We start from the raw sequence: 25,849 nt of genomic DNA, 5'->3' as shown, positions 1-25,849 counted from the left end.
ATTCGGGTCTTTTGATAGCTTTGCCCGACCTACTTGAGACTAACATACACGCAATCATTTTCTTTCCATATTATAAAGCGTCGATGCACAGCGTATAAGGCAATAGATAATTCACTAAAGCTTTTCGAAATGGGTAAAAATTTCATCAACAATTGAACAAAGAAATCAAACTACATACACAAACACAGTTTTACTTTGGAAAAAAATTCAAGCGCGATGGTTTTCAATACAACATTTAATCAGAACCCCCTCTGCCAATGTTATCTACGTACATTCGATTCAATAGATACAGTTTCCAATCAATAATCCACTTAAATATCAAATATTATCGTAATTATTATCGTACTTAATCCTATTACAATGAGACAATGAAATGAGAAGGATAAAAAAAATCTCACAAGTATAGATATATCGGTAATCCGATATAAAGAAGCAAGAAACGGGGATTATTATTTTTCAATCGCGGATCAATTCCAGGCGAAATATACTCAGTGTACCTTTTATATGCATATATATATATATATATATATATGTGTGTGTGTGTATGTATACATATAAATCTGGAATTAAAACCCAAAAAGGTGGATTCTTAATTGGATATTTCTTACTCTCATTATTCCCCTGTTTGTTCTTTTTTATCTTTTCTAATTAAATTCTTCCTTCATATTTCATCATTCTTTCTCCATCATGCATACATTATTTAACGTATACGAACATCAGAATTGACGAGCATCTCCGTAATGGTCAGGCAACGACGTTGGTTTTTCGTCAACGGAAAAATGTATATGCCGTGAAGGATGCATCTGTGTTATGCATTATATACGTTACGTAATACACGAGTACGCTTTTGAATGCATATACGATACGTATATTCTATGGTACGAACGGTGGTGGAGCCAATAATTGGGCTCTCGTCGATTTCGTCAATAACATTCAATTAATGTCATGCCCTGTTATTGACAGCCTCGGCGATACGCCGCCGCCGCGTGAAAACGTCGAACCCGTCACCTCCTACCGAAACGTCAATCCCTCCTCCGAATCGGGATTTCAACCCGAATTTTTTTCATTTCTTTTCGCCTTTCTCATCGAACGGCGTATTTTAATTATTCTTGAAAAACAAAATCAATTTTTTTTTCTCACCCCCTCTATTTCTTTTTTTTATCCGACGCACATACCGGGAAAATCTGTTGTGAGTTGAAAATCAACCGCGCATGCGCGAGTTTTATCGGCTCTTCGCGCAGGCCGGCCATCCCGAGTTTTCAGCCGTCAAACTGTTTCTGAAGACGATGTAGTTGATACGAATTTTCGAGGTTAGAATCTCGAATAATTGAGGTAGTGACTCGGAAAGGTTTGGGAAGCATTTGTTGTCGGGTCCGAAAGTTGATTCTTCAAAGAAAGGTCAGAATTTAACGCTTACGCTCTTTCAAAATTCAAACGTACACATTTTGCGTAGGTTGGCTCGCCTGCATCGCAGACAAGAATATCGCTGCGGGAAGATTTCGCCGACCAATCAGAGTGAATTATTTGACGCATGCGCGGTTGATTTTCAAGTTTCAAGAGATTGTCCCGGCATATTTTTTCTGACCAATAGTTGTGTGCAATAAAAATAACAAGGAATATTGTTGTATCAAGAATACACTTCGTTTCATGTTTGAATAATGCAATTAAAAAAGATTTTGTCGTGTATTATTGCTCACGCGACTGCAGAAAATTCTAATTATTTTCTTATCATTAACATTTCTTTACAGATAGATTGAATATATATATGTATACATGGATTATCGACGTAAAACATCAACTTGTATTTAACAGTTACAAAATGTTCATCTCATACATTACAGGACTGTTAAATGAATAGTTTTAATAAGCTACGTCGAGCTTGGATTTTCAATTTAAATTCTAAACAAACAATGTGAATTATTGAATGAATTTATCAACATCATACACACATATTATATATATATATATGTATATGTCAACCTGTTATATAATCTGTGAAAGATGATTCGGGTTTTATTCTTGACTGCCTTATCGGTTTGTTTACTTTCACAAATGTTAATTCAAATTAGAAACGTCAATTTGAATGACAAGAAACATTTGTAACTTATTTCGCTGTAGGTATATTTTCTAGTCTCCTTTTACCGTTTCATATTTCTGTTTTTTAATTTTACTTTTACTCTTCCTTTCGCATTATTTCTATTATTAGATGACAGGAAAAAAAAAATGAAACCACTCCACGAAAAGCACAATTATTATTCGTGCATACACATGTTACACTATGAGGCGATGTCGCAGTTCGTATGAAAATGAATCATTGCCGACGATAAAAGTGTTATCAGTATTATACATTATACACATTAAACAAAAGATATTGAACGTGAAAAATAGGAGGAAAAAAGAAAATAAATGACAGCGACAAAGGGGGTGGGGGAAGGAATCCTGAATAACAATACTACACGTCAAACTTGCGCACCAATGCTGCAATTTATTCGAGAATGAAATGACAACAGCGAAATTATGAGGGGGAGGCGATCGAATCTCGCAGAGTATGGCATCGGAGAGATTCCGAGTGATTAAAATCGAAACGAAAATATAATACACATGTGGCAAAATGCATTATGGACATTATGATGAAATAAAAAAATGAAACTAAAAATAAAAAAGTTTGCCAAAAGGAAAAGAAAAAAACGTGTATCTGGCTATAAATGACATTATGAAAACGTATTTATTTATTTTTTTTTTTTTTTTGCCTTGATGTTTTTCCCTGAATTTTGTTATTTGAGAACGTAGAATTTACAAATAAAATCATGATTATATCAGATTGACCTTAGTTTTTATGTTATTGTAACATTGCAAGGAGGGAGGATGGTTTCTAACATAATCATGATTTTATTCGTAAATTCTACATTCTCAAACTCCAAAATTCGCGGGAAAAAATCAGAGCATCAAAATAAATTTCATTTCTGTCAAGACGGGGGTTTTTTTTGGTAAACTATGGATATAATGGATATAATTCATTCGACGATTTCTACAAAGCACGTGCGAACATGATATAATGTAAAACATGTAGATGCACAGCCTTACATACAACATAAACATTTTTTTTTTTTTTTATCCAACAGCTCGTTCGTTCGTTACATCTATAAACACGTTTTTATCTCCATTGCGTCGAGAGAACACGTGGACAAATGAAACGAAACGAAACGAAACGAAGAGGGCAACATGCATTCATGCATGGACGCAGGCGGCGCTGGCGTCGTTCATACGCGTCTGGTTAAGTCAAGTTATACAAACGGCACCCTCTCTTAATCCCCCTTTCTTCTTTTACTGCACCGGTAATAAATCCGGTAGCGCACGCGCACTGCGCGCATCTTACATGCCTACCGCCTACAAATTGAACACAGTTGTAAAGGTGACAGTAAAAACCAGCATATGTATTAGTTACCACTGTATGGAGGAAGTCAAAAAGTATAATGGCCTTATAATAGAAGGTTCATAATATTATTGATTTTTCCAAAAACGGGTGAAAATCTGTTTCACACAATTTGAACATGTGTCAGGGCGATGCAGAGGAAAGGCAAAATGTAGATAAGTTTCAGCACGGAAGACTTGAAACACAAGAGAATCGACAGAAGAACGTTTTGGCGATGCCATGTATCGGCCTGCTAGATTCTTATTCGTTCCATTAACGATTCTATACTTTAACTTTGTGTACTCTTTGACCCTTCTACGTTTTGAAATCTTATGAAACAGACTTTGAGGTATCTGAAAAATCGACACTATGATCCTTCTATTTTCTCATCTCTCGACATTTTTATCCCAACTCTCACTCCTTACCATCCAACATCACGTATAATATACACTCGATCCCAACTAGTCTTACAACGAAAAAGATCGAGTCAAATTGATGGGTGCGTATTGTAGCTGTATGAACGGGATGTTGAACGTGACGACGATAAATTCAGATTGGCGGTGGTAGGGGGGTGTACTGTATTACCGACTGCGATTGTCTGTCCAAAGAAACTAGCTCCGTCGTTTTGTTACGTTGTACATTATAGGCTATACTCATAGAGGTATAAGAAGGATAGAGTATGACAGGCGACTCTGAAAGTGTCCGGCCTCTAAAAAGAGAGAGATTGAGAGAGAGAGAGGGAAAGAGAGAGAGAGAGAATGTAAGCACGACTACTACGTTTCTTTTTCTTTACTGGCACATGTTGGAGAGAGAGAGAGAGAGGGAGAGTAAGCAGAGCTCGAAACCGACCTTCTTTCTCTTTCCAATAGTGATAGGTGCACTTTCACATGTATGTGTGTAAGTACAAGCACATACGCTTTCCTCGCTCTATGCTTATACTTACCTCTATGGTCATGCTACGCGCCACGAGAACGTTGCACGCAGGTTTTACGTGTACCCGTAACAGATATATCTATGTACGCCCGTACGTGCAACGTACATCGTACTACGTCGTGTGTGACGAGAATTTGAAAGCGTCGTAGCCATTTTAACCGCACCGAAATAACCTCGACGACAAGTAGATGTATATAATGTGTGTACAACGGACACTAAGTACTACATACGATGTATATACATGTACGTTTAAACTACTGGCACGCAATTTTGTTTTCGTTTGGATTCTTTCTTTCTTTGTTTACAGTTTTTTTCTCTCTCTCTCTCTCTCTGTCTTTGTATCTTTCACAACGATTGTTTTGTATCTATAACGCACAGTTCGTACACGGTTTGTTTTTTTAATCAATCGACCGATCGATCGATCAGCAACTCGATTAGATATACACGTATACTTTACACACGCATGCCTACACGGTATATATGGCAGTGCGCAAGCAGTATCATTCTATAAATATAACCACGTATTACACTTCGATATTGATACGATAAATCTCGATTTCCATACAGCACAACACACTCGACACAGTCACACTGACTGCAGTTATAAAACAAGTGTTTCTTCTTTCATTTCTTTATTTTTTGTTCGCCCTTGTTGTTTTTTAACTCTCGATATCAGAGTTCGTGGCTCGATGTAAAATACGCATGATAAAGCAGCTGAAATATTGTCGATTCGTTTCTGTTACAACCGATAAAATTTTTATTCATTCATCGGCAATCAATGTATAATTACCGTACCTGTACTGACTTTCATTTTGGCATTGAAACTACGTAGCAAAATTTGAATCTCGCTTTGACCAATTTATTAGCGGGGACATTACTCTCATGTCTTTTGTCAGGGAATGTATAATAATATAAGAGGCCAAACTACTATGCTCGATTTGTCCCTGAGAGTACAGCGGAGTGAATGTATCAGCTAGACTGTTAGACGGCGAATATTATAATCTCCCTGTCGCAACTTGTGTACATGTATGCAACATATGCGCACGTATACGATATGCATATACCTCTGTATAAAGTTTCGGTTTCTTAAACACTGTCGTGAAAAGTGAGAGAAAAGAAAAGGAGAAAGAAGAAAATTTTTGGCGAGAACAGTGGAGGAGAGTAATAAAACGGAATGAATGTATAACCTAATTATTTACGATCACATGAAAAAAGCTAGACGCAATCTGTGTATTTGAAATCCGTTATAAAAACGGAATCAAGTTTTCAAATTCTAGGATGAGCTTTGAATTGATCGTTATATACAGTAAAACAGAGCCGTTCGTTATGCGTTGAGATAATCAAGTTCGCATTTATCGAGGCCATACGTTTCAAAACACCGTGTAACAATCTGCACAATCGGCAGTCTCATCAGCCAACTATCTAACAACATTCTTTAGGCATGAACAACATCTTACACAGAACGATAAACACTGCGGTTAATACGAATCGCATGCATAAGGTACGATGATCGATTGATACTCGTCTCGATTGCTGTGTAATCTATATGCTTCTCCTTTCTTCTTCTTCTCGAGTTTAAATACTTTTCAATCAAAGAGAATAGCGGTGGAGGGAGTAATGCAAAAATTATCAACGATACTCACCCTTCGTAGAATCGAGTAGAGCGCCTAGCCTATTCGCGTAGTTCGTGGCCGGCGTTGCCGCGAATCTAGACTAGATTCAACCTCATCGGCGATGTTGTGTTGTTTATTCGTCCTGCATAGTTTCACACTCGACAGTCGTACGGTTTACACAGGCACTCGACTCGGCACTGACAGATGAGATATATGACTGCCGAAAACCGCGCGAAGTATATTTTTGAAAAACTTTCACAGAAACGAAGAACGATAAATAGGTTTTGAGAAACGGTCGTTCACTTTACTTCCTCAACGTTGTTTTCAACTCCTGGATCCACAATATACGTAAGTATAATACATTAAACATCGGGTCAGTACTCGATGAAAAAATAAACAAACCGCACAATCTGACACTTAATTTCGGTAGCGTTTGAAACAACTCGCTGGTTTAATGGAATGACAAATAATTATAATCAACTGTACAACACCGGGTCAAGTAGGGGAATTTGGCAGTAACAATGGGGCGAGGATCAGTTACTAGAAAGCTAGTAATGCACGCACGCACACACAAAATCACAAACACAACACATCCGCGAATACACTTGCGACCGTCTGTCGCGCCCGAAACTATACGGTAAACAGAGGGGTAAGTAAGCACGCGTCGAGAGAACCGGCGATATTACAGCGTCCTACCCCACTTACCGTATTTCTATTCCCTTCGGTATTCCCTAATTCAAGGCTCCTTGAAGGAAAATATTTATAATAATAATAATATTAATAACAACACGAAGAGAAGGAAGAAACGCTACGGTGTGTATTCGTATTATTAAAACGCACCGCAGCTGCCGCGGGTAACGCGGAACACAAGAAGGGCGTCGTCCGATGCACTTTTAATTCACCCTCGAAATCTCCTTCGCATCGTTCGATGTCGACATCAACGAACCTCGGTTAGAACTTTGTTTATTTAAAACCCACTCGCGACACGTACTGTTCGAACGAAATCGCTCGGACAGCACAGTAACAACCAAGAACAACACGCGCGAATGTCGGCTCGCGACTGACTGACTAGCGTCGGTGCGTCTTTTCTCCTCCCACTCCACGCTAGGCTTCCCCCACTCTTCATCCCTGTAGTAACGTGTATTCGATTTCATGGTAGTATTGTGGTCGTATGGGACGCCATAAAGGGATCTGCCTACCTATGTATGTCCACTTCCAACTCTCTCGACCCGTCGGATTTTTTTCATACCCATATGGATGGGGCCACAGACTACCAAGGTGTACGGTAGCCTGTATTAGAATGTATGATCAGTCCGGTGGGTGACTGATTTTTACCATTTCAATGGTGACAGAAAAATTAACTGCCAGAAGTTATCAAATGTAAATCTTACATATCCAGATACGTGGATAAAACAATTAACCCAATAGAAAGTTTGTCTACTGTTATGTGTACAAATGTTTACTTGAATCGATCATGTTCAATTTGTCTGAAATAGAGAACAACTTTCTTCGAAAAACAATCAAATTCCTTATTCATGGGGTAGCCAAAATCCGTGACTAAAGGTGTTTTCTTTTCGGTAAGCAAATCGCCTTGGATCACTCCAATAACCCGTTGAAAATCTTTCTTTCTATTCCTTCCTACCTACCTACCTATCTACCTCGCTCACTGTTAATTCGAATCGTGATTTCCTAACGACCGTACTTTAATCCTTTAATGATCAGGATGACTTTGTGATCGATAGAAGATCGTTATGATGGCAACCTGATATTGGACGTATCTGCCCCAAAGTCATAATAACATTTTCACCGATGACAAAACTGCGATATCGGAGTCACTTTGATTACCGAGCTAAGCGCCTTGGGTTATATCGGTCTAAACATTTTCAACAGAGAGTTTCAAAATGGAAATTTAAACAATTACCTAAAATTCTTAGAAAACTATCATATAATGGGATTTCAGTGTTAAACCGCCATAACACGCGGACTCAACAATATTCCTAAAAGTCTCTAAAAATAATCGCGTCTATGATTCACGAGCATTTCGATGATTCGAATGTCTCGAAAATATGAAGGCAGTTCGTATCGTTTCAGTAAAAATTATTCTACACGTTAACTCGATACGTTAATTAAATACACAAATTATTGGTACGATCGATTATTCACCGTTCTATCAAACTATATCTAAACGGAAGTGAATGTGCAGATTCTCTCGAAATGTCGCCTCGCGACGATTCTTCGTTTCGCATAAAATTACGCACCATTATACAACCGTGAAGTACTTGTCGTGCGGAAGGAGAAACGAAGGTTTCACTCTCGGTCATTGATGCCATACACAAGCTGTACGTGGTATGTGCCCGCCGTGATTCTACGTTTAGAAACTCTCTGGTGCCTCGGCAAGGCCCGCCACTGCTCAGGAGATTGGTTAATGCGCCTATACGTATACCTTATATGTACGTACGTGCGAGCGAGTGTGTGTGTCACATATAGAATACGTACAACCTTAACTGCGGGAGGAGAAGATGGGTTGCAGAAGGGAACTGCTGTCTCAGCTGCTGGCACGCGGCCCAACCGATTCCAACTCTATACGACGACGCACCGTACGAGAAATAATTAATTCACTATGGATTTGCCACGTTGCGTATCCTCCTCAGTCCTCGCACGCTTACACTAGGTACTGCATGTGGTATATTGCAAATTTCGCATTTTTTTCGTACCTGGTGTTTGAAATCGTCATGCGCGTGATTCGCAACGTGTCGTCCATTACTGTGAATATAATTTCCTGACATGGGTAAGAATTTGAGGATTCGACAGATAGTATAATATGTACAATCACTTTCTTTCGATGTATTTTCAATACACGTGGATCAACAAAATGGATCTTTGGTTGATATATGATGACATATTTTATCGCTAAGTGGGTGCGAACGTGTTGGAAAACATGAAGAAAAAAAAAACGGAGCATAAAAAACGTGCAAGAGAAGAAAGACAAACAGAAACCAATGACAAACTCTACGTCAACCTGCAGATATTATTCTTCACCGCATGTATACTGCGGATCTCTTGTTTAAAATTCATATACATAATACGCCTCCACAAATCGGAGGGAAAACTTGGCGCGAGTTGTACGTAGGAAGTTGAAAGGAGTGTTGTAACTTGATAAAAACTTGTGGTAAGCGATGAACTCGATGACAGACTGATGAAATTTCACTATTTATCAATTTCCTGTACGACTAATTCGAGAATGGGCTGCATGTGTGGTGCACACATGACATACGTTACAAAGAGACAATGGTAAGGCAAAAATTAGATAAGCATTTCCGCGGAGCGCACATGAGCATACCCAACGTATACCGTATCTTTTCAGCCAATATGATATAACCAACGGTCCGCTGCAGTCGTGAGATATCGCATTTCGGAATGCACCCGAGCACGTGGGCGCTGACTAGACAATGGAGGTAGTGACTACAGCCGTCCGCACTCCCTGACCGTAGAGTTTGAATGGAAGACATTGCGAAAATAGGTAGTTGGACGGAAGGTGGTACGTATGTATGGATGCCTACTCGAGGAAGTCTTTTCTGAAAAGGTCACATTCCGCGCTTAACGTGGTCATGGTGAAACGTGGTCAACGTTCTGTCCAAATCACGGAACGCCATTTATTTTGCATTTTCTAATCTGTACCGCCATTAATGAGAACTTCAACCAGACCATGAAACCACGATACAGCTGATGGTGGGTAACAACTAACAGGGCATGCTCCAGATTCAAAAGTTACTTCAAATGGCACCAGACTTCAGTAGGAATTCATGAAGTGTTCTATTCACGGAACTTTCGATGTTGTTTCAGGCCTGTTCAATCGACGTGTATACTACATTGCAACGGTAATAACGAGATTGAAAACAGACGATGAAATTCATCACATGCGAGATAACCTTCTAGATTTGTATAAACTTCTCGCTCGTCAAGTGCTGTTCTTTGAAATCATCATTCCAAGTCTTCTGCAGCCCAACCGTTGGAAGTCAAGCTAACACGAGAACGATATGAAGCAAGCAATTTGGTAGATCCTGGAACAGAACTGTAATGCGGAAATCACTTGAGATGAGAATTGAAATAAATCTCTTGCCCGTTTCCCGAGTAAACAGTCATCCAACCATTTATATTTAATCGGTTTTTCCCCGCATTAGTGAACTGGTGTAATCATACCTAAACGTGGATGTGATACGAGGTGGTTGTGTAATACCGACATCCAGTTTAGGAAGTTGTTAATAATAAAAACCACATGCCTCGTAACGATCTTCTGTCTTTTCATGAACGACGATGATAGACACACTCTTAGCGATGGTTAAAGAGCCTCGAATAGTTCGGACTATAACTTTAGCATTACAACTATCGCTATTCACAGTCGCCAATTCCAGCATAGTTTGACTTAAACTTTATGACCATCGCAGGACGATTCTGATAAACTTAAAATAATGGAAAGGAAAGGTGTTTTACACAAAAATGTGCAAATAGCGAAGCCACTTGCTTATCAGGGTGGAAAAAATAAGGAAATTGTCAGAAAAGAACATTACGACTCCAGAGAGTACCGGCCATGATGTCACGACATTTCCACCGTTAGGGTAAGAATTCGTGACGGAACTTCCGTTCGACTCCTAGACGTATACAAATACACGGAGTACCCTGTATGTCGCTTATCTTTGTTAGCGGAGCCACCTGGTATATAGAGAGACATTGCACCGCACGGTTGAAAGTACATTTATATACGCTGCATCTACATAGGCATAAGGTATAAGAGAGTCGAGTGCACGTGCAGACGGGGGCTTGCAGCTTTAGTATGCAAGCGCAGGTAGATGCAGGCGGTGATCGAGCGAACGGATGAATGAACGACGAAGCAGGCAAACCGGCAAGGAAAGAAGGGACAGGGACTCGAATGCAGACCGAGGAACTCGGCTCTGAGCTCGTTGTTTGTCAAGACTGTCCTAGAGAGCCGGGACTAGAGGGACAGGAAGGCGGCTGGCGCGGCTAACCTGTTCTCATTTTTATTGGGCGCATCAGGTTTCAGTGCAGGTGAGCCGAAGCCAAGTCTCCGCGTTTCTCCTTCCCTATCCGCACCACGTTCGGCGAGTGCAACGCGTGTGTCGCCTCCCGGGCTCTACTTTACCTCGGGAGCAATTCGTTACCGACCGAGTCCGATGAGGAACGATCGAGAAAATCCTTGCCCGAAGTCAAGGAGCGGCGCTATGCTTGAAAACAAGCCGTAATTGCGTTCACCGGAAGCGACGTCTCGGACTTGAGACGATTTTATAGTCGACGACGCCGAACCCTAACGAGTATCTGCATACTCTAAAACACACACTGTATAACCCTGACGAGGCAACACGATCCGTTACCCGGTCCCGGGGCTGCTTCAGAGAACAAAATGGACGCTCACGAAACCGGTACAGTCCCTGTCGTAATTTATGTTCCATCACGGACTGCAAGCTTGTTTTTATCCCTTACCAACGTTTTCAGAAAAAAGCTTTCGCGCGCGTGTAAAAGCTTCCCACAAATTTTTTGATTCATCGAGGTTCGCCCACTCCACTGAATCGCGGATTTTACGCGTTAACCGAATGTCGAATTCAACAAGAGCTACACCAAACGAGACCGCATCATCGGCGTGGAATCAGCGATCTGATCGAGTGGAGTGCTGATATCCTCCACCAATTAGCGTAAGATCGAATCGAACCGACTAATGCGAAATTTCAAGAGCTTCATGTTGGAGCCGTTCAATTATGAGCTTCCTGCAATTACCCGGAATATCGTTATACTTTGGAATTGATCCAACTTCCAGCGACTCATACTTATCGTTAATACTTAAGTATACAGATATTTGCAAAGTCATTGTTATACCCACGCATTTGAAGGATGCGCGTACCTGTGTATTTATATTATACTGATCAAACTTTCACCGTATGGCCTGCGGGGGAAAGAAGACCGTCAAAAAGTTCGCTAAACTTCGGAGGTGGGTAACATATTGCAGGCGAGTCTTCCTGTCTTGATTACGGACGTCGATGTTATACCTTATGCGCATATGTTGCGAATAGTAGCCTTTAGTGAAAACGGCACGGATCAAACACTTTGCAGAATCGATAGTTTTTTAAACGGTTTCTCTCGTAGCTGCCGCTACATTCGCGATGTTTAAAACTAGGTGGCTTATGTATGTACTTCTGCAAAATGGTTTCACTTAACCGCAAAGCGCGGTGTGTGTGTGTGTGAATCTCTTACATACACACTTACACAGCGATTGAGTTATACCGCAGTAGAAATGATTTGCGAGGAGAATTTCACCGGTGGATTTTTTGGCTGTTCGAGCGCCTCTTAATCTCTCCATCAAATTTAACCGGACTGTTGGAATTGTACAACATCTTTGTGCATCAATCACTTGTTGAATGTGCGAATGAAGAGGGATCGTCGATTACCTAGTTTCTCTCCGAGTGGTCTGCAAAAATCTCTGATTTTATATAGTTGGAAGCAAAGCTATCACGAGTAGTGCAAAAGTCCGTTCACACGAGTGGATCTTCGCTCCGCAAGCTTGGAAGCGCCGCACATGTGCAGTTCATGGTACAAAAAGGATCTCGGCCCGGTTTTACTCGTGTCAATGATCCGTTCGAGGCGAACCACAAGGCACGCCCTGCAAGTATCAGCACAATCAGATGGCGCTATAACGTCAGCAGTATGTTATGCAATAAAATTGGTACCCGATTCATGTTATACTTCACGCCTTTCTTCCATATCGATTTACGTTATTGCTACAGCAGTTCTTAGTCTTCTTACAAATTTCCGGTACATGAGAATCGTCTGTGAAGGATATTTTTCAACGAATTGAACGAATTTACAATATCTAGTGTACAAGTTCACCAAGTTAATAAAGAGTGTCCGTAAAACAAACGAAAATCTTCGTCAAATATTTGAAGCGAATGATTGACACTTCATTAGCTTATAAATTCTAAAAGACAACATAATTTATTTCAACATTTGTCGTGTTGTTGAATTCTAAAATTTCTGGCAAGAATTTTCTCCTTCTTACCGAAGCGAGAGCAGGCCTGCGGTCGGATCGAGCAACTTTTTACCCCATCCGGTAGCTGCAGACGCCAGGCTATCGGCCTCCGTTCCTGCGTGTGTATGTAATAAAAATCCTGTGGCACGCTCGATGGCTGACTCCAGGGATTATAGATTCGAAGGAGAGCTGGAACCCGACTGTAGGTAGTAGCTGGCCTTGCAGCAGCTGTGTTTGCCCCAAGACTCGACTGTTCTCCGGATTTTTTTGATGACTTTTTAAATCTTCCCCTCCCCCCCCCTCGCTCTATCTCCTTCTCGCTCGCCCTTTTCTCTTTTCTCTCTCGCCTCTACTCGCTATTCAATGCCACAGCCATACAACAGGGATATTTCTTATCTCTTCAAATTACCCAAGGGGTTTGAAAAACATACGAAGGAATCGACTTATTACACTGGTCTGCAAAGAAAGCAACTTATTTTTTCCTTCTTAATTAATATGTGTAATTATAATAGGTTTGATGCACATTAAAACCTTCATAGCTATAATTTTTTGTTTTTTTAAAGAAAATTTCTTTACAGACCTGTGTTATCAATGACTAAAACTTTCAAATTTAGAATTCACAGTTCTCCCAGATAGCTTTTGAGTCTTGATATTATTACAGTGACAAAAATGTGGTTCCGTACGCCTTGTTTTAGGCAACTTGTTCTTCAGGGATATTTCTAAATTCCGCGAAGGATGACGCTAGTGAACGGTTCGAATGATCGCGGACTCGATCGGTAAGTACTAAAGGATGTTAATGTTGATTAAAAACATTTTCAAAATTGACAAGGATTATAGTCACCTAGCTGTGGCAACGATTTATTACTTTTCACGTATTTTCAATCAGACGCAACGATTTTATTTTGCTCAGATCACGACTGAACGAAGGTACGTATAACAGGATAAGGAATTTGTTCACGTTTGAGGGTATAGAAGTTTCGTACTGGCCGTGGCTTACCGGCTTGCAGGGAAACTAGTTCGCACCATCGCCGCAAAGTAGCGTTAAGGTCGCTACCAGTCAGTGGCGCCCTTTTCAATAATATGTTCAAGCACTGGGTTCACGATACGATGTATTGTATCCGGTATCATGTCCTGAAGAGCTGAAAGCGCGAAAGTAGCAAATCACGATAATCTTGGACGAACATAGATTTTGATACCTTAGTTCGGAAAAATGTGAACGTGGTTGAAGAGTTTTTTTTTTAATTTCTACCACAGACAGGAAATAAATGAATTTCAAAATCAAACTGGTTAAAATATACCTAAATTTGAAACTGTAGTCTCAAAAATCAAGAATATTCACGGTATCTTCTTAGATTCGACACATTGAGAAAATCCAGAAAATTTTATCCACGCTGTTTGGATACCCGGATATGTACGAATGCCCGACGTTCTGTTATTTCGAGTGACAACTGTCCAATCGACGTAACGAACATGACATTGACATCAATATGAAATTAGTTATTTCAGATAGTCACCGTTACCATCCCTGCAAACATGTCACGTCAACATATCTTGGCGTGTATTTGGTTGCTGGCGAACTCTGCCACCGCATTCGGAGAGCTGGTAGCGAGGGTAAGTGAAAAATTTTCACGCGTCTGCGAAAAAAAGAACGAAAATATGGGGTCCAAATAAAAAATTACAAAGGAGCAAAGTACGTCGTGCATCGTGACACCCCAGACGTATGGTGGGGGTTAAAATAAAACTGCCTTGAAGTTGGCGGAGCGGTGCAGGTCTCGGGGACGTCATTCAAGTAGATAAGATCGCCGTTTGTCGGTCTAGAGTTATTTTCATAAACAGAAAGTATATACGTATACATGTGTATACATACATATGGGTATCACTCGGACCTCGACGTCCTATTGGAGTAATTAAACCGAAATGAAAAAAAAAGCATCCCGTAAACCGCTTCTCTGGCACCGGTTAACGTCCGCTTGCTCCTCTCCCTGCGTACTTTCAGTCCTGCTCATGGAACCAACGCTCCGCACCTTCCCGGCTCTTGGAGTTTGGGGAATAGCTGATGTTACCTGCAACTGTCGTCCGCGCACGCGATCTTTTAGTCCGCTTTTTCATGCTCGCTCGCGGTCCAAAAATACTGAACCACTCACCAGCGCAGTGCGCACGATTATTTTTAAATTACTCTCATCGTTTTTTGGGACCAGCACGGAATGGGGTTTTCTTCCTGCTACCTTTCGCACTGGGATCAGCAGGCGTTCAATGGCGGAACTTTCGAAGAAAGCATTTCGTTGGGTACATGGATTTGGCAAGTACAAGTTCGTTGAAGAGAAAATGACACGGCGAATGAGTTTCGAACAGATAGACCGAGGGTTGGTAATTTGATACTTGACAAACGTGAGAGACGAGACTCGGTGAGATCTTGTTCGATCTCGTGAGGTCATTGGAAGGCAATTTTACTGTGTAACAAAAAGGTTGTGACGTTCTGGCATCTTTGTCCAGGGACTCGTATCGGCCATGATCGCCGAAAGAGTAACAATACCGTGTTTAGAAATGAACATGACTATGGCCCGGAGGTCTGGGGGTAGGGTAGGTATGAGAACGAGCCTTAAGAATTCCGATATTTTGAAATCGACGCGAGTTTCTGGTCGCAATTATCCTCGCGTCGTTCCGTCAGAGGATGATCGTGGCTGTTTTTGTGTCTCGTCCCGGGGTAGGAGAGGAAGAGGAGGAGAACGAAGAGGAAGACGGAGGGCGAGGAATCAACTGCGGTCAAATTACACCCTGACAGACTGACATGTAAATTGGCCAAGGATGGGCGATCGCTGCCACGATGCCCTGCGCCAGGCTGCTCCGCGTTCTGTATAATGCCGATACAGCCGATAGGTCGTTACAACAAAGACCAGACTGCGGACGATCCCAACCTAGCCTTGGTACCGGTGGGAAAATGGTACCTACGGAGACCACTTATGCGCGTCCCCCAGCTTCACCGGTTCTTTAATCCCTCGAGACCATGCAGACCGAGCTCCGTGCATCCTGCCCTCTTCTCTTAATTCCTTCAAGGCTCCGTTCGAATCGGCTCTTTGCCACAATCACCGCCGTCGCTCCGTTACCCGCCCAACCACCCCTCTGACTGTTCCTCATTTTATTTCAGAACTGCGGGATTCGCCACATCGAACGTAAGGACGTCGGCATGGTTTTCTGTGAGTAGCCGACTTGGTAACGATCCAAAAATTATTTCTCTCCATCCCTCGTTTCACCCTGTTCGACGAAGAAATATTCATCATCATCTGAAATCACTGCCAAATTATCAAAGTACGTAACCCTGGTGAAGACGTTCTGAAATTTCGATCACAGTACTCACTCTCAAGATTTAATGGTTGCGAATGTACGGCTCAAACTTGGTTACTATGGTTATAAATATCATTACGGTATCCTTTATAGAACTGTCACACTTATTCACACTTGAAACTCATTAACCATGATGTAAAATAACCCGAGACACTACCGCATCGGTAAGTGAACCATGCATCTTCATCGCTGTAAGAACTACAGACCTCTGTTCACCATCAGTACAAAGTACAGGATTAGGCGAGACATTGAACACTGTATTCCAACACTCAATTGCTCGTCAACATGAACAATTGTCCAAGGTGCTCGGTACATCTCAATCTCTAATTCCTTGCCAATATTTGCAACCAATATTCGCAACTGGTATTCCGGAGCCTTGCTATTTCCGGAAGATGTAGTTTTGAGGGGTAAACGATGATCGATGTTTCGATCGCGACGTGTGAGGGTAGGGAATATCTGGAACATACTGAACAGCCCAGCTGGTCGAGCGGCTGACTACATCGTTGCAATTCTACACGCAACGTTGCGTTTCCCGCACTCTTCTCCTGATGCAGAAAGAGAGTCTCGGAAACGCAACGTGACCAGCTGAAAGTCTGAAACTGTGGAGTGTAGTTCAGTTTTGTCGAGCTGCTCTTGCCGCGCGCGTACCGTCGCACTGATCTGATCCGAATGATGGTCACCTTCATACCGTCTCGGTTGCTGAAAATGGCTACCGAAAACCTGCGTCAGCCCCTTTTTCAAATCAAGAACAAGCCACGAGAGCCCAGAAATTCAGATCCACCCAACCAAGGTGATAACGAATGACATGCCTGATGACGAGGATCGATTCAATCTCGCCGCATCACTTCCAACTCGTGGATAAGATCATCCGATGCTTGAGGAAGAGGAGGAGGAGGAAAAGGATACCCGTATCTCGATCCGACCGTTTAACGGCCTGCAACGACGGTTCGGTTTCGGGTGACTTAAGCCACTCGAAAGATCGTCGGGTGCGTCAGGGAATAATTATTACGCACGGTCTGCGGCTGAGTGACGGCACACTGACAGCAGGACACATCCGACACACGAAGAGGAAGGCTGGCTCTGGCCTCTTTGCACGGAAACTTCATCGGCAAGAAACTTAACGAAGTCCACCTGCAGGGGCGCGGATTAGTTTCTTTCTGGCCATCAAACGGAAAGGTTTGCTCCTCGAATTAGTTACCAGAACTCACAAGTCGCAGACTGCTGTCTGTAGCTGGAATGAGTTGAAATTTTAGTGCTTTTGTCAAGCCTTGGTTCATGTCACTCGTGGGACGTTTTCGGCGCTACGAAAAATCACGATCCAGGGTTACTGCTGGTGAAACTCAGGCCTGAGAAGTACCTTGGTCTTGATATTACGACGAATGTTTTCACCAGGGTGCAATAACGCGTAGCCAGTTCTTGCGCAGTCGTAGAAATAGAGAGTGTACCGCGTTCATAGTCCATCGCGTCTTTCAGACGTTGATATCAAGAACGAGGGGAACGAGTGGTGTGCGATAAATGCGCGGATGATCAAGTGCTGCGAGACCATCTGCCCGAATGACGTCGAGTGCGAGGTAAATGTGACACGTGAATATAACGTGTAGTTGTGTACTTTATGCGCGTCGTCTTGTATACCTCGAAGCTGGAAGGGCTGTGCACCTCACAGCTCAGTACCAATACCGAAACGCTCAAAGATCAACGATTCTGACCAGTGTTCTAAACCTCCCGATCTTATCACCCCCAGCACATTCAACTCGTCGGAGGTGACATGGGCGTCCTGATTCCAAATGCTTCCAGAAACGTGACTCTTGTTTGGCCGACTCTTGTAAGTTTACCACCAGCATTTTACGATCTAGACCTAAAAGATGAGCTTGGTTTCAGTTAGAGTTACAGATAGAGATTTGCTTCGGTAATTGGATAACGGTTGCAAATGATCAAAAAAAATAAACAAACAAATAAAAAAATGCAAAACTACTTCCGAACTAATGTTGCTCAGGATTTACTCAGTGGTCTGTATGTACCTGTTCCATTCCATTCGAAAATCCCAGGAAATTCTAAAGGGTGTACCATTTCTCAAAATGGCAACTGACGAATTGACCAAAACGCTACATCATTCCCAGAAAATACTACTATAACACATCGCTGTATTATTCGTCACGATTCGTCAGTATTATCACGAATAATTATGTAATTGCCTGAGGAGGGTGTAAGACTCTGGTGAAAATGTTGAAATATTCATAAACGGTTCCTGATTACCTTGACATGAGCTCTGGTGGGTAGGTGTACGGGGTGGTGATGGTTGCAGGGGGTGGGCAGGTACAGTCGGGGATGGATTATTTTTCGTCCGCTTTCGAAACGGTGGGAAATAAGGGAAATAATGAGAAGGCGGGGGTGTCGCCCTGGTGTACCGCGGTGACGTAATACCGGTAGTTATCTTGATCCTGCGGACTGGGCGGAGCCGTCTCGCACCAACCAGCACACCAGTTTGTGTGCTTCTGCCACCACCATGGCCAAACATATTATCACTAAACACCACCTACACCGAGCGAATAAAAACCCTGGGGGAATTCGAACGGAAGGAAGACGACGACCCACACAGCCATCATCGCACGTGGTCGCATGATCGCGATCCTCGACGCCATCATGGGTTGTACGAGTTGCTGGCGTAGCAATTTTTTGAAAACCGTTTTTCCTGGTGACGTGGAAGCTTTTTACTATTACCGATCCTTCTCTTTCATTTCCGACGTTGAATCAATGCTCAGAAATTGTTTAACTTGTTGCCACCATGCATGGTAAGTTATCGTCCGTCAGACGATCGTGAGACTTGGCTGATTTATTATGCAGTACCTTCATGACCGTGTCGGGGAATGCATGATCGCGATCGGTTACGCAACTAAGGACAATCAGACTGGCGAGATACGTCAGAAGGTTAAATTCGACACCGGCGTATCATCGAGATCAAACGTACGTCCCGTTCTTCAAGGTAAGTTTTGGTCGCTGATTTTCTCATGATTTCGTTAATTTTTTCATGAATCTCACTCGGTTCTAAGGGATCCAGTATAGAAGAAAGTAGACATCTTATTTGAGATGAAATATTCAATACCGCCAAGCTCTCTTAAACCATTTCTCTGGCTCATTTTATCTACTTGCAATCAGGATACTACGACAGAGGTGAAGCCAGGAAGTGTCCTACCGTCGATCTAGACACTCTGGATGACTGTCGTCCGGTTAATTGTCACATAAAGTACCACGGGAAGAGAAACTTCTTTAACCGTCGGCACCGGCGGTGCCAGCCAGTTCCAGTTTGTATCGCTGATACGAATAAAGAACTGCCTGACGTTGTGGGTTTGAATATTCACCAAGAATTTAACACAACTTTTTTTCCCATCCTTCGCATTCCGTGGACTATCTTCACATGTAGTACATAAAAGACACGTCGATTACGCGATTTCGGTTTTCACCAACTGGAACGGATTCCTTTATCCAGTTGGATTCAGTTTTGAAGAATTCGTCAGACCGAAACTTGAAGTTCGGTAGTCGCTTTGGGCCTCCATTAGACCGAAATTTCCGACATTTTTAAACCGGTACGTTCTGTGATATGATTCAAAAATATTGCGAAAAAACCTTTCGAACAGATATACTCTTTCTTCCTTCTGTGTTTCTCACGTTATACGTAAATCACGTAAGTCTTTGATAAGCTGGTTGCATTATAAAAGTTATATAGGCCCAACAAAACGCGGCGCGGGTGAATTTTTCTTGCGATCCAGAGATTTATACCCGGCTACTATAAACAGCATGCGATGTAGCGTGTAACTGACGCCCTGCTACCGCTTAATTTGACAGGAATTTATAACTCTTACTTTTGATGGTTTTGCACTTCCACGACTATCATATACCCTGTATAGGCCTGATACAAGAGCGTGTGTCTATAACTCACCCCACAGTCGCGGTCACGATTGGCTTCGAGCAAAAAGAATACCACACGTTCATTCCACTCCCTACATTCCTCATACTGTTGAAGTATAACTTATTCTCCAAAAGTCTCTCTTCTTTCATCCTGGCTGCAGGCCTACGTGCCGGCTAGCAACACCTGTCGAGATTTGGAGAACGCGGTGAACGAAGTTGAAGTTCGCGCCCTGAGTCGAGGAACAGCGGAGACGGCTTGGAGGTCGGAACCGCGGCCATACTTATCGGTACAAAAAATTTTCTCAAAATCCTAACTGAAATTTCGAAATTAAATTTCATGAGAAATACTCTACCACTTATCGTCAATGGGTTCCCATGCCTCAAGCTTCACCAATCGAATCTTTTCCCAGAAAATATACTGCCATCACGGCAAGACCGACAATTCTACGGGTTTCTGTATCTGCCATGAAGGATGGACCTCAAAATCGGTGGACAACCTGGAGCCGAGCACCGAGCTGATCCATCTCTGCAACGTTCAGATGCTTCCGTGGCCGCGTTTGAGAGCGAACAGACTTAAAATCATCCTGACGGTCGTATCCTTTTCCAGAAAAACAAGTCAATTTTCTTGACTCGGTTTCGGAGTTGCGCTTAGCCTTATTGAACTGAGAGAAATTTTTAGTTCCGATTACCGCTCAGTCGTTAACTATTTTCATATTTTACCAAAATCGAAAAATATACGTCTAGGTACAGAATGAAAATTAGTTTTCTAGCTGATACCGGAAAGTCTGGTATCCGTTAATATTCTTTCTCATTACGATCACTGTTGTTATATTTTCTCGCAACTGTTGCGAAAATTTAATGCTCGTGCAACGATAAATTGACGTTAAAGCCTTGTTTAACTTAAAAAAGTAGAGTAAACTGATTTTGCGTTGCAATAACGAAAAAAGGATCGACAATAGCGCAAAATGTTTAGGCGTACCTCGTTTTTCGTAATTCCAACAATATTGAAACAGTTTTTTTAACGATACCTGTTCTACTTAATTTTTCTAGTTACTATGACAAATGAAATTTTTCTCAGCGCGTCCTTTGACGGAAATTCCTGAACGCCTTTCGCCAGATTGCAGCTCTACTCGGGATTCTCGTGGTTCTCTTCTGCTGCGCGACGGCTTACGTTATGCGGAGGCAATCTTCTTCCGGGGAAAACTCCGACTGCGGAAATCGGCCCGTGACCACATCCTGTGCTCCGAGTTCAACCAGGTCTGAAGGTAGCTGTTTTTACGATCGACCGTACAAACGACTCGGCAGGAAAACCTGCTCCGATACGTCTTGTCACACCCATAGTCTTGTGCGACACTGAAGCTGCGTCAACCGGCTCGTCTCATTGTTATTTTATTATTTATACACGACAGACTGGGAAATGATGATATCAATTATTTATATTATTATTTATAACAAGCTGTCTTGCGAGTGATAAAAAATTAATAAAAGAAATTTATCCACCGATTACATTATTGGTTTCAACCTTAGTTTTATTGAGCTAGATCAATAAGTCGGATAATTTGAGTACGCGAATATCGAACGTTGATTTTTAATTATCTACTAACCGTTAACGTTATTTAGGAAACTGAATTTTTAAAATCGTTCAAATTAACCGGGTGTATCAATAATCAGCAATAAAACTATTTTCAATCTAATCTACTTGTTTGTCAAATTTTCACTGTTTCAGAGTACATAAGATAACGTTATGAGAACTATTATTCAAATCTCAATGTAACATTGTAGTTATATAATTCGTTGAAACGAATGAAAAATATGAAAAATTGAAAAATACGTTCAAAATCCAATTTGTCTATAAAAATCATTTCTCTAAATTCTTTTCAACAAAACTTCTAACTATCCCTTCATTCTGCGTTTTAAATCGTTGTAAGAATTTCGGAATAAAGCAAGAAAAAAAGGGCGTCAAATTGTGATGGAAAAAAAATCAAAAAACCAAAATATAAAAAAAAAAAGCACTTGCCGAAACCCGGGATTGAACCGGGGACATTTAGATCTTCAGTCTAACGCTCTCCCAACTGAGCTATTTCGGCTGATGTCAGTGGGCGTTTCGGCAACGTGAACCGTGACCGTCGACGTTTTCTCCGTTGTTGAAAATGACTGGGAAATAAAAAATTTCTCCATCGATATAAAATGTGACAAGAGAATTTCAGCGATGACTTCGAACCAACGATCAAACGAACGAGGAATCGAAAAAGTTGAAAAACTGCTCAGACGGATGCTTTGTGCGGGAATAATCGGGAAGAAGACATTTAGGGGTTGAATAAAAAGATTTAAAAAAAAAAAAGAAACAAATGAATGTTGCGCAAATTGTTTAGGGTACCGGGGGGAGGAAGGGGGGGGGGATTTGGTTTCGCCCCTCGTCTCTTCCGGTATAAAGGTGGGCGTTATATTCGCATCCAGCAGACTGAGACTACAATTAAAGTAATTGGGCTCATTGTGCTGTCTGTGTGTCTGCCGTTCGCGTTGAAATACCCCGTAGTGAATGGGGCCGCGTTATGGCGCTGCGGGGAAGCCGGGTTCGAAAGAGGAACATACTCATGTACGACACACATGCGTGAAAGCCTTTATGCTCCTCTGGCGCGACGGGTAAAACGCGGGCTCGCCTCCTATCCTCCGGATATTCAAAAGGCAAAAGGCGTACACGGCTATCCCTCGACTCTTTCGCTTCTCTTTTATTCTCGTTTGTCTTTTCCCAGGCTAATATCTGCGCCTCCTCCCCCCCTCGCCCCTTCCCCCTCCCCCCGTCTTTTTTAATCTTACCATTCCCTCCGAGTAAGTGTATTTATGCATGGGTATGTGTAATAATGTACGACGAAACAATCCGCGCCGCTTCGAACGCTGAAAATTTAACCCTCGAATAATAAATGTACAGTTGTTATTTTATTTATCGATTTGTTTCTTCTCCAACGTGTGAAAAATTTCAACCGCGATCCTTCCTCGTGGAAAAAGAAAAAAAAACAAAGTATTTTCGATCGATGAAACCACTGCGAAATGCTTGTAACTATATAGTTTCGTAAACTGTAACTGCTGATTTTATAAAAAGACGTTGAACTTGAATTTACGTGGTTTCGCAGTTTTTGCTTGATTAGAGTTAAGGTCTTCTCAATTTAAAGCTCGAAATTGAAGGAGAAAATGTACACAAAACGGTATGAAAAAGAAGAAATAAAAAAAAAAAAAAATTTCTAAAAAAACTCCTTCGAGCCGGATTTGAACCAGCGACCTATGGATGTCTCTTATTCGGATTCTGTCGCACCAACTACAGTCCACCGCTCTACCAACTGAGCTATCGAAGGTATGAGAACGTGGGTGTTTAAAAAATTTTATAACCATAATACGTACTCCAAATTTCTAAGGTCACTGTATCTTGTCATAAGACATTGCTGGAGCACGTAGTTCGATTAAAATGAAACCGTAAGATTAAGGTAAGAAGAAGAAAAGCGAAAAGCTTGTATTATATACTTCCACAATTTTCTTATTTTTACTAATGCGGCGTAATTGATTACTATATTTATTACTGTAATCACCATGAAATGAAAGAGATAATTATTTGGTGACTACATGAATTGAAAATAAATAAATGTTGTATGCAGCTGGTTGTTCCGCCGTGTTTATTTCGAGAATTCGAACTTACTACAGACTTATTGTCCAGACTGTTTCAACGCCTGCGTCGTACTTCCGTACCGTGTATAAATAAGTTTATCGTCTGCGACTAATAGTGTCTACTTTCGATACACTGGCTCAGCTACTTCAATCAATATATGAGTATTAGAGCTCATGTACCAACGTAAGTGCTGCCTATGCATGTCCTCGGTAGTATAGTGGTAAGTATCCCCGCCTGTCACGCGGGAGACCGGGGTTCGATTCCCCGCCGGGGAGGATTTTTTTCTATTTTTCGAAAGGAATATACGCGTTGATTCGTGGCCGGAGTATTTGTCTTTTTTTTTACACTTTATCTCGCAAAAACTGCTCGTTTTGATTTACCGATCAGACGACGATACCCAGAAAAATGACCGAAAGCTTCGGAAAATAGGTCTGGGAATAAAAATGTCTAACCTAACCTACAACTCCGCCGGGGAGAATAGTTTTTTTAATGTTTTTTCCGTACTCGAAATGATCGCATTAGAAAAAAACGTGACAAAAAATCGAGATTTCATCGAGTGATTATTTTATACACGTAACTCATCGTCGGTTCATCTTCCTCTAGTGCGTTATATACACAGAGACCCATGATTTGTCTCTATGCATCAACCTCTGTAAACAGATATTGATTTGAAGTTAGGTAATATTTATTTTACCTCTATAGCACTTGAATGTGCTCTGCCCTAATAGGTTAGAAGTGGGGAAAAAAGTCTTTAATTACATGTTTGACATGTCCTCGGTAGTATAGTGGTCAGTATCCCCGCCTGTCACGCGGGAGACCGGGGTTCGATTCCCCGCCGGGGAGGATATTTTTTTCGTTTTTCAAAAGGATAAACTCGTTGATTCGCAGTCGAAGTGTTTTTTTTTTTAATTTTTATTTTACAGTTTATCTCGCAAAAACTGCTCGTTTTGATTTACCGATCAGACGACGATACCCAGAAAAATGACCGCTTCGGAAAATAGGTCTGGGAATAAAAATGTCTAACCTAACCTACAACTCCGCCGGGGAGAATAGTTTTTTTAATGTTTTTTCCGTACTCGAAATGATTGCATTAGAAAAAAACGTGACAAAAAATCGAGATTTCATCGAGTGATTATTTTATACACGTAACTCATCGTCGGTTCATCTTCCTCTAGTGCGTTATATACACAGAGACCCATGATTTGTCTCTGTGCATCAACCTCTGTAAACAGATATTGATTTGAAGTTAGGTAATATTCATTTTACCTCTATAGCACTTGAATGCGCTCTGCCCTAATAGGTTAGAAGTGGGGAAAAAAGTCTTTAATTACATGTTCGACATGTCCTCGGTAGTATAGTGGTAAGTATCCCCGCCTGTCACGCGGGAGACCGGGGTTCGATTCCCCGCCGGGGAGGATTTTTTTTTATTTTTCGAAAGGAATAAATGCGTTGATTCGTGGCCGGAGTGTTTTTCTTTCAACTGAGTGTTCATGTTTATCGACTAACGGTAAGTCATCATTCTCGCTATTCATTTATTTGGCACAGGTGTTTCTACTCTCGTCCCTTTTCTTTCAGACGCGTACTGCTACCGGAAGTATTGCTCTGTAGCAATGAGCTCTGGTGCTACTCTCTCCTTGTTTGGAATCGCTACTTTAATTGCTGGCTGGTCTTTAAACTTCTCGCGGATTCTTAGTGCCTCCGCGCGTGCCTTCTGAACCTCTTTCTTGTGTCTCAGGGATATTAATCTCTCTCCGTTGAACTTAATGAATTGTGATGGTGTCATTTTTAGTCTTCTTTCCCTGGACTGGTGCTTAAGTTTTTTGCTTAGCTGGTTGTTTGCTTTCCTCGCTCTCAGTTCCATCGTTCTCTCTAACTGCCTTTCTATTCTTGTGATCTTCCTTTGGGTGTACACATAGTTAGGTGGTTTCGTGTTGTTAGTTTTTCCACTTTCCGAA

The 25,849-nt window shown here is 41.7% G+C and overlaps 2 protein-coding genes and 5 non-coding genes across 10 annotated transcripts in view; 4 read left to right on the top strand and 3 right to left on the bottom strand.

Annotated features, from left to right (window-relative positions):
* Positions 1-7,006, bottom strand: part of LOC124304632 (semaphorin-1A-like) — a 134,022-nt gene extending 127,016 nt beyond the window's left edge. For all 3 annotated transcript variants that reach the window (XM_046763112.1, XM_046763111.1, XM_046763114.1), the window contains exon 1: positions 5,989-7,006. The gene's annotated coding sequence lies outside the window, so the exon portion shown is untranslated. The remainder of the gene's footprint in view (positions 1-5,988) is intronic.
* A 9,939-nt stretch (positions 7,007-16,945) lies between these two features.
* LOC124304440 (uncharacterized) lies at positions 16,946-21,698 on the top strand. Of its 2 annotated transcripts, XM_046762685.1 has the most exons (7): positions 16,946-17,904; positions 18,075-18,155; positions 18,716-19,313; positions 19,487-19,671; positions 20,398-20,523; positions 20,647-20,829; positions 21,354-21,698. In XM_046762685.1, exons 3-7 carry the CDS (start codon positions 19,169-19,171, stop codon positions 21,591-21,593), a joined length of 879 nt encoding a protein of 292 aa, XP_046618641.1. In that variant the 5' UTR covers positions 16,946-17,904; positions 18,075-18,155; positions 18,716-19,168; the 3' UTR covers positions 21,594-21,698. The 2 variants fall into 2 exon arrangements, with proteins under 2 accessions (XP_046618641.1, XP_046618639.1); XM_046762683.1 differs by lacking the exon at positions 16,946-17,904 and having other exon boundaries at positions 17,923-18,155; positions 19,175-19,313.
* Positions 21,699-22,250: 552 nt separating this feature from the next.
* On the bottom strand, positions 22,251-22,323 carry Trnaf-gaa (transfer RNA phenylalanine (anticodon GAA)). Its single transcript has one exon. It is a non-coding gene; the product is annotated as a tRNA-Phe (tRNA).
* A 1,162-nt stretch (positions 22,324-23,485) lies between these two features.
* Trnay-gua (transfer RNA tyrosine (anticodon GUA)) lies at positions 23,486-23,586 on the bottom strand. The gene is made up of 2 exons: positions 23,550-23,586; positions 23,486-23,521 (listed from the first exon to the last, which is right to left on the bottom strand). It is a non-coding gene; the product is annotated as a tRNA-Tyr (tRNA).
* A 511-nt stretch (positions 23,587-24,097) lies between these two features.
* Trnad-guc (transfer RNA aspartic acid (anticodon GUC)) lies at positions 24,098-24,169 on the top strand. Its single transcript has one exon. It is a non-coding gene; the product is annotated as a tRNA-Asp (tRNA).
* A 496-nt stretch (positions 24,170-24,665) lies between these two features.
* Positions 24,666-24,737, top strand: Trnad-guc (transfer RNA aspartic acid (anticodon GUC)). Its single transcript has one exon. It is a non-coding gene; the product is annotated as a tRNA-Asp (tRNA).
* Positions 24,738-25,237: 500 nt separating this feature from the next.
* Positions 25,238-25,309, top strand: Trnad-guc (transfer RNA aspartic acid (anticodon GUC)). The gene has a single exon. It is a non-coding gene; the product is annotated as a tRNA-Asp (tRNA).
* The last annotated feature ends 540 nt before the right edge of the window (positions 25,310-25,849 follow it).

Source organism: Neodiprion virginianus, chromosome 5, assembly GCF_021901495.1.
Source record: "Neodiprion virginianus isolate iyNeoVirg1 chromosome 5, iyNeoVirg1.1, whole genome shotgun sequence".
Classification (NCBI taxonomy): Eukaryota; Metazoa; Arthropoda; class Insecta; order Hymenoptera; family Diprionidae; genus Neodiprion; species Neodiprion virginianus.
Note: the sequence above shows the minus strand (reverse complement) of the source record. Positions and strands in the feature narration are given on the sequence as shown.

Bases quoted from the DNA above. Each gene is read 5' to 3' on its own strand.
- LOC124304440 (XM_046762683.1), top strand. From the start codon at position 18,099: ATGGGCGTCCTGATTCCAAATGCTTCCAGAAACGTGACTCTTGTTTGG. The intron at 19,314-19,486 runs GTAAGTTTTGGT...ACTTGCAATCAG, and splicing joins CGTACGTCCCGTTCTTCAAG to GATACTACGACAGAGGTGAA. The intron at 20,524-20,646 runs GTACAAAAAATT...ATCTTTTCCCAG, and splicing joins AACCGCGGCCATACTTATCG to AAAATATACTGCCATCACGG.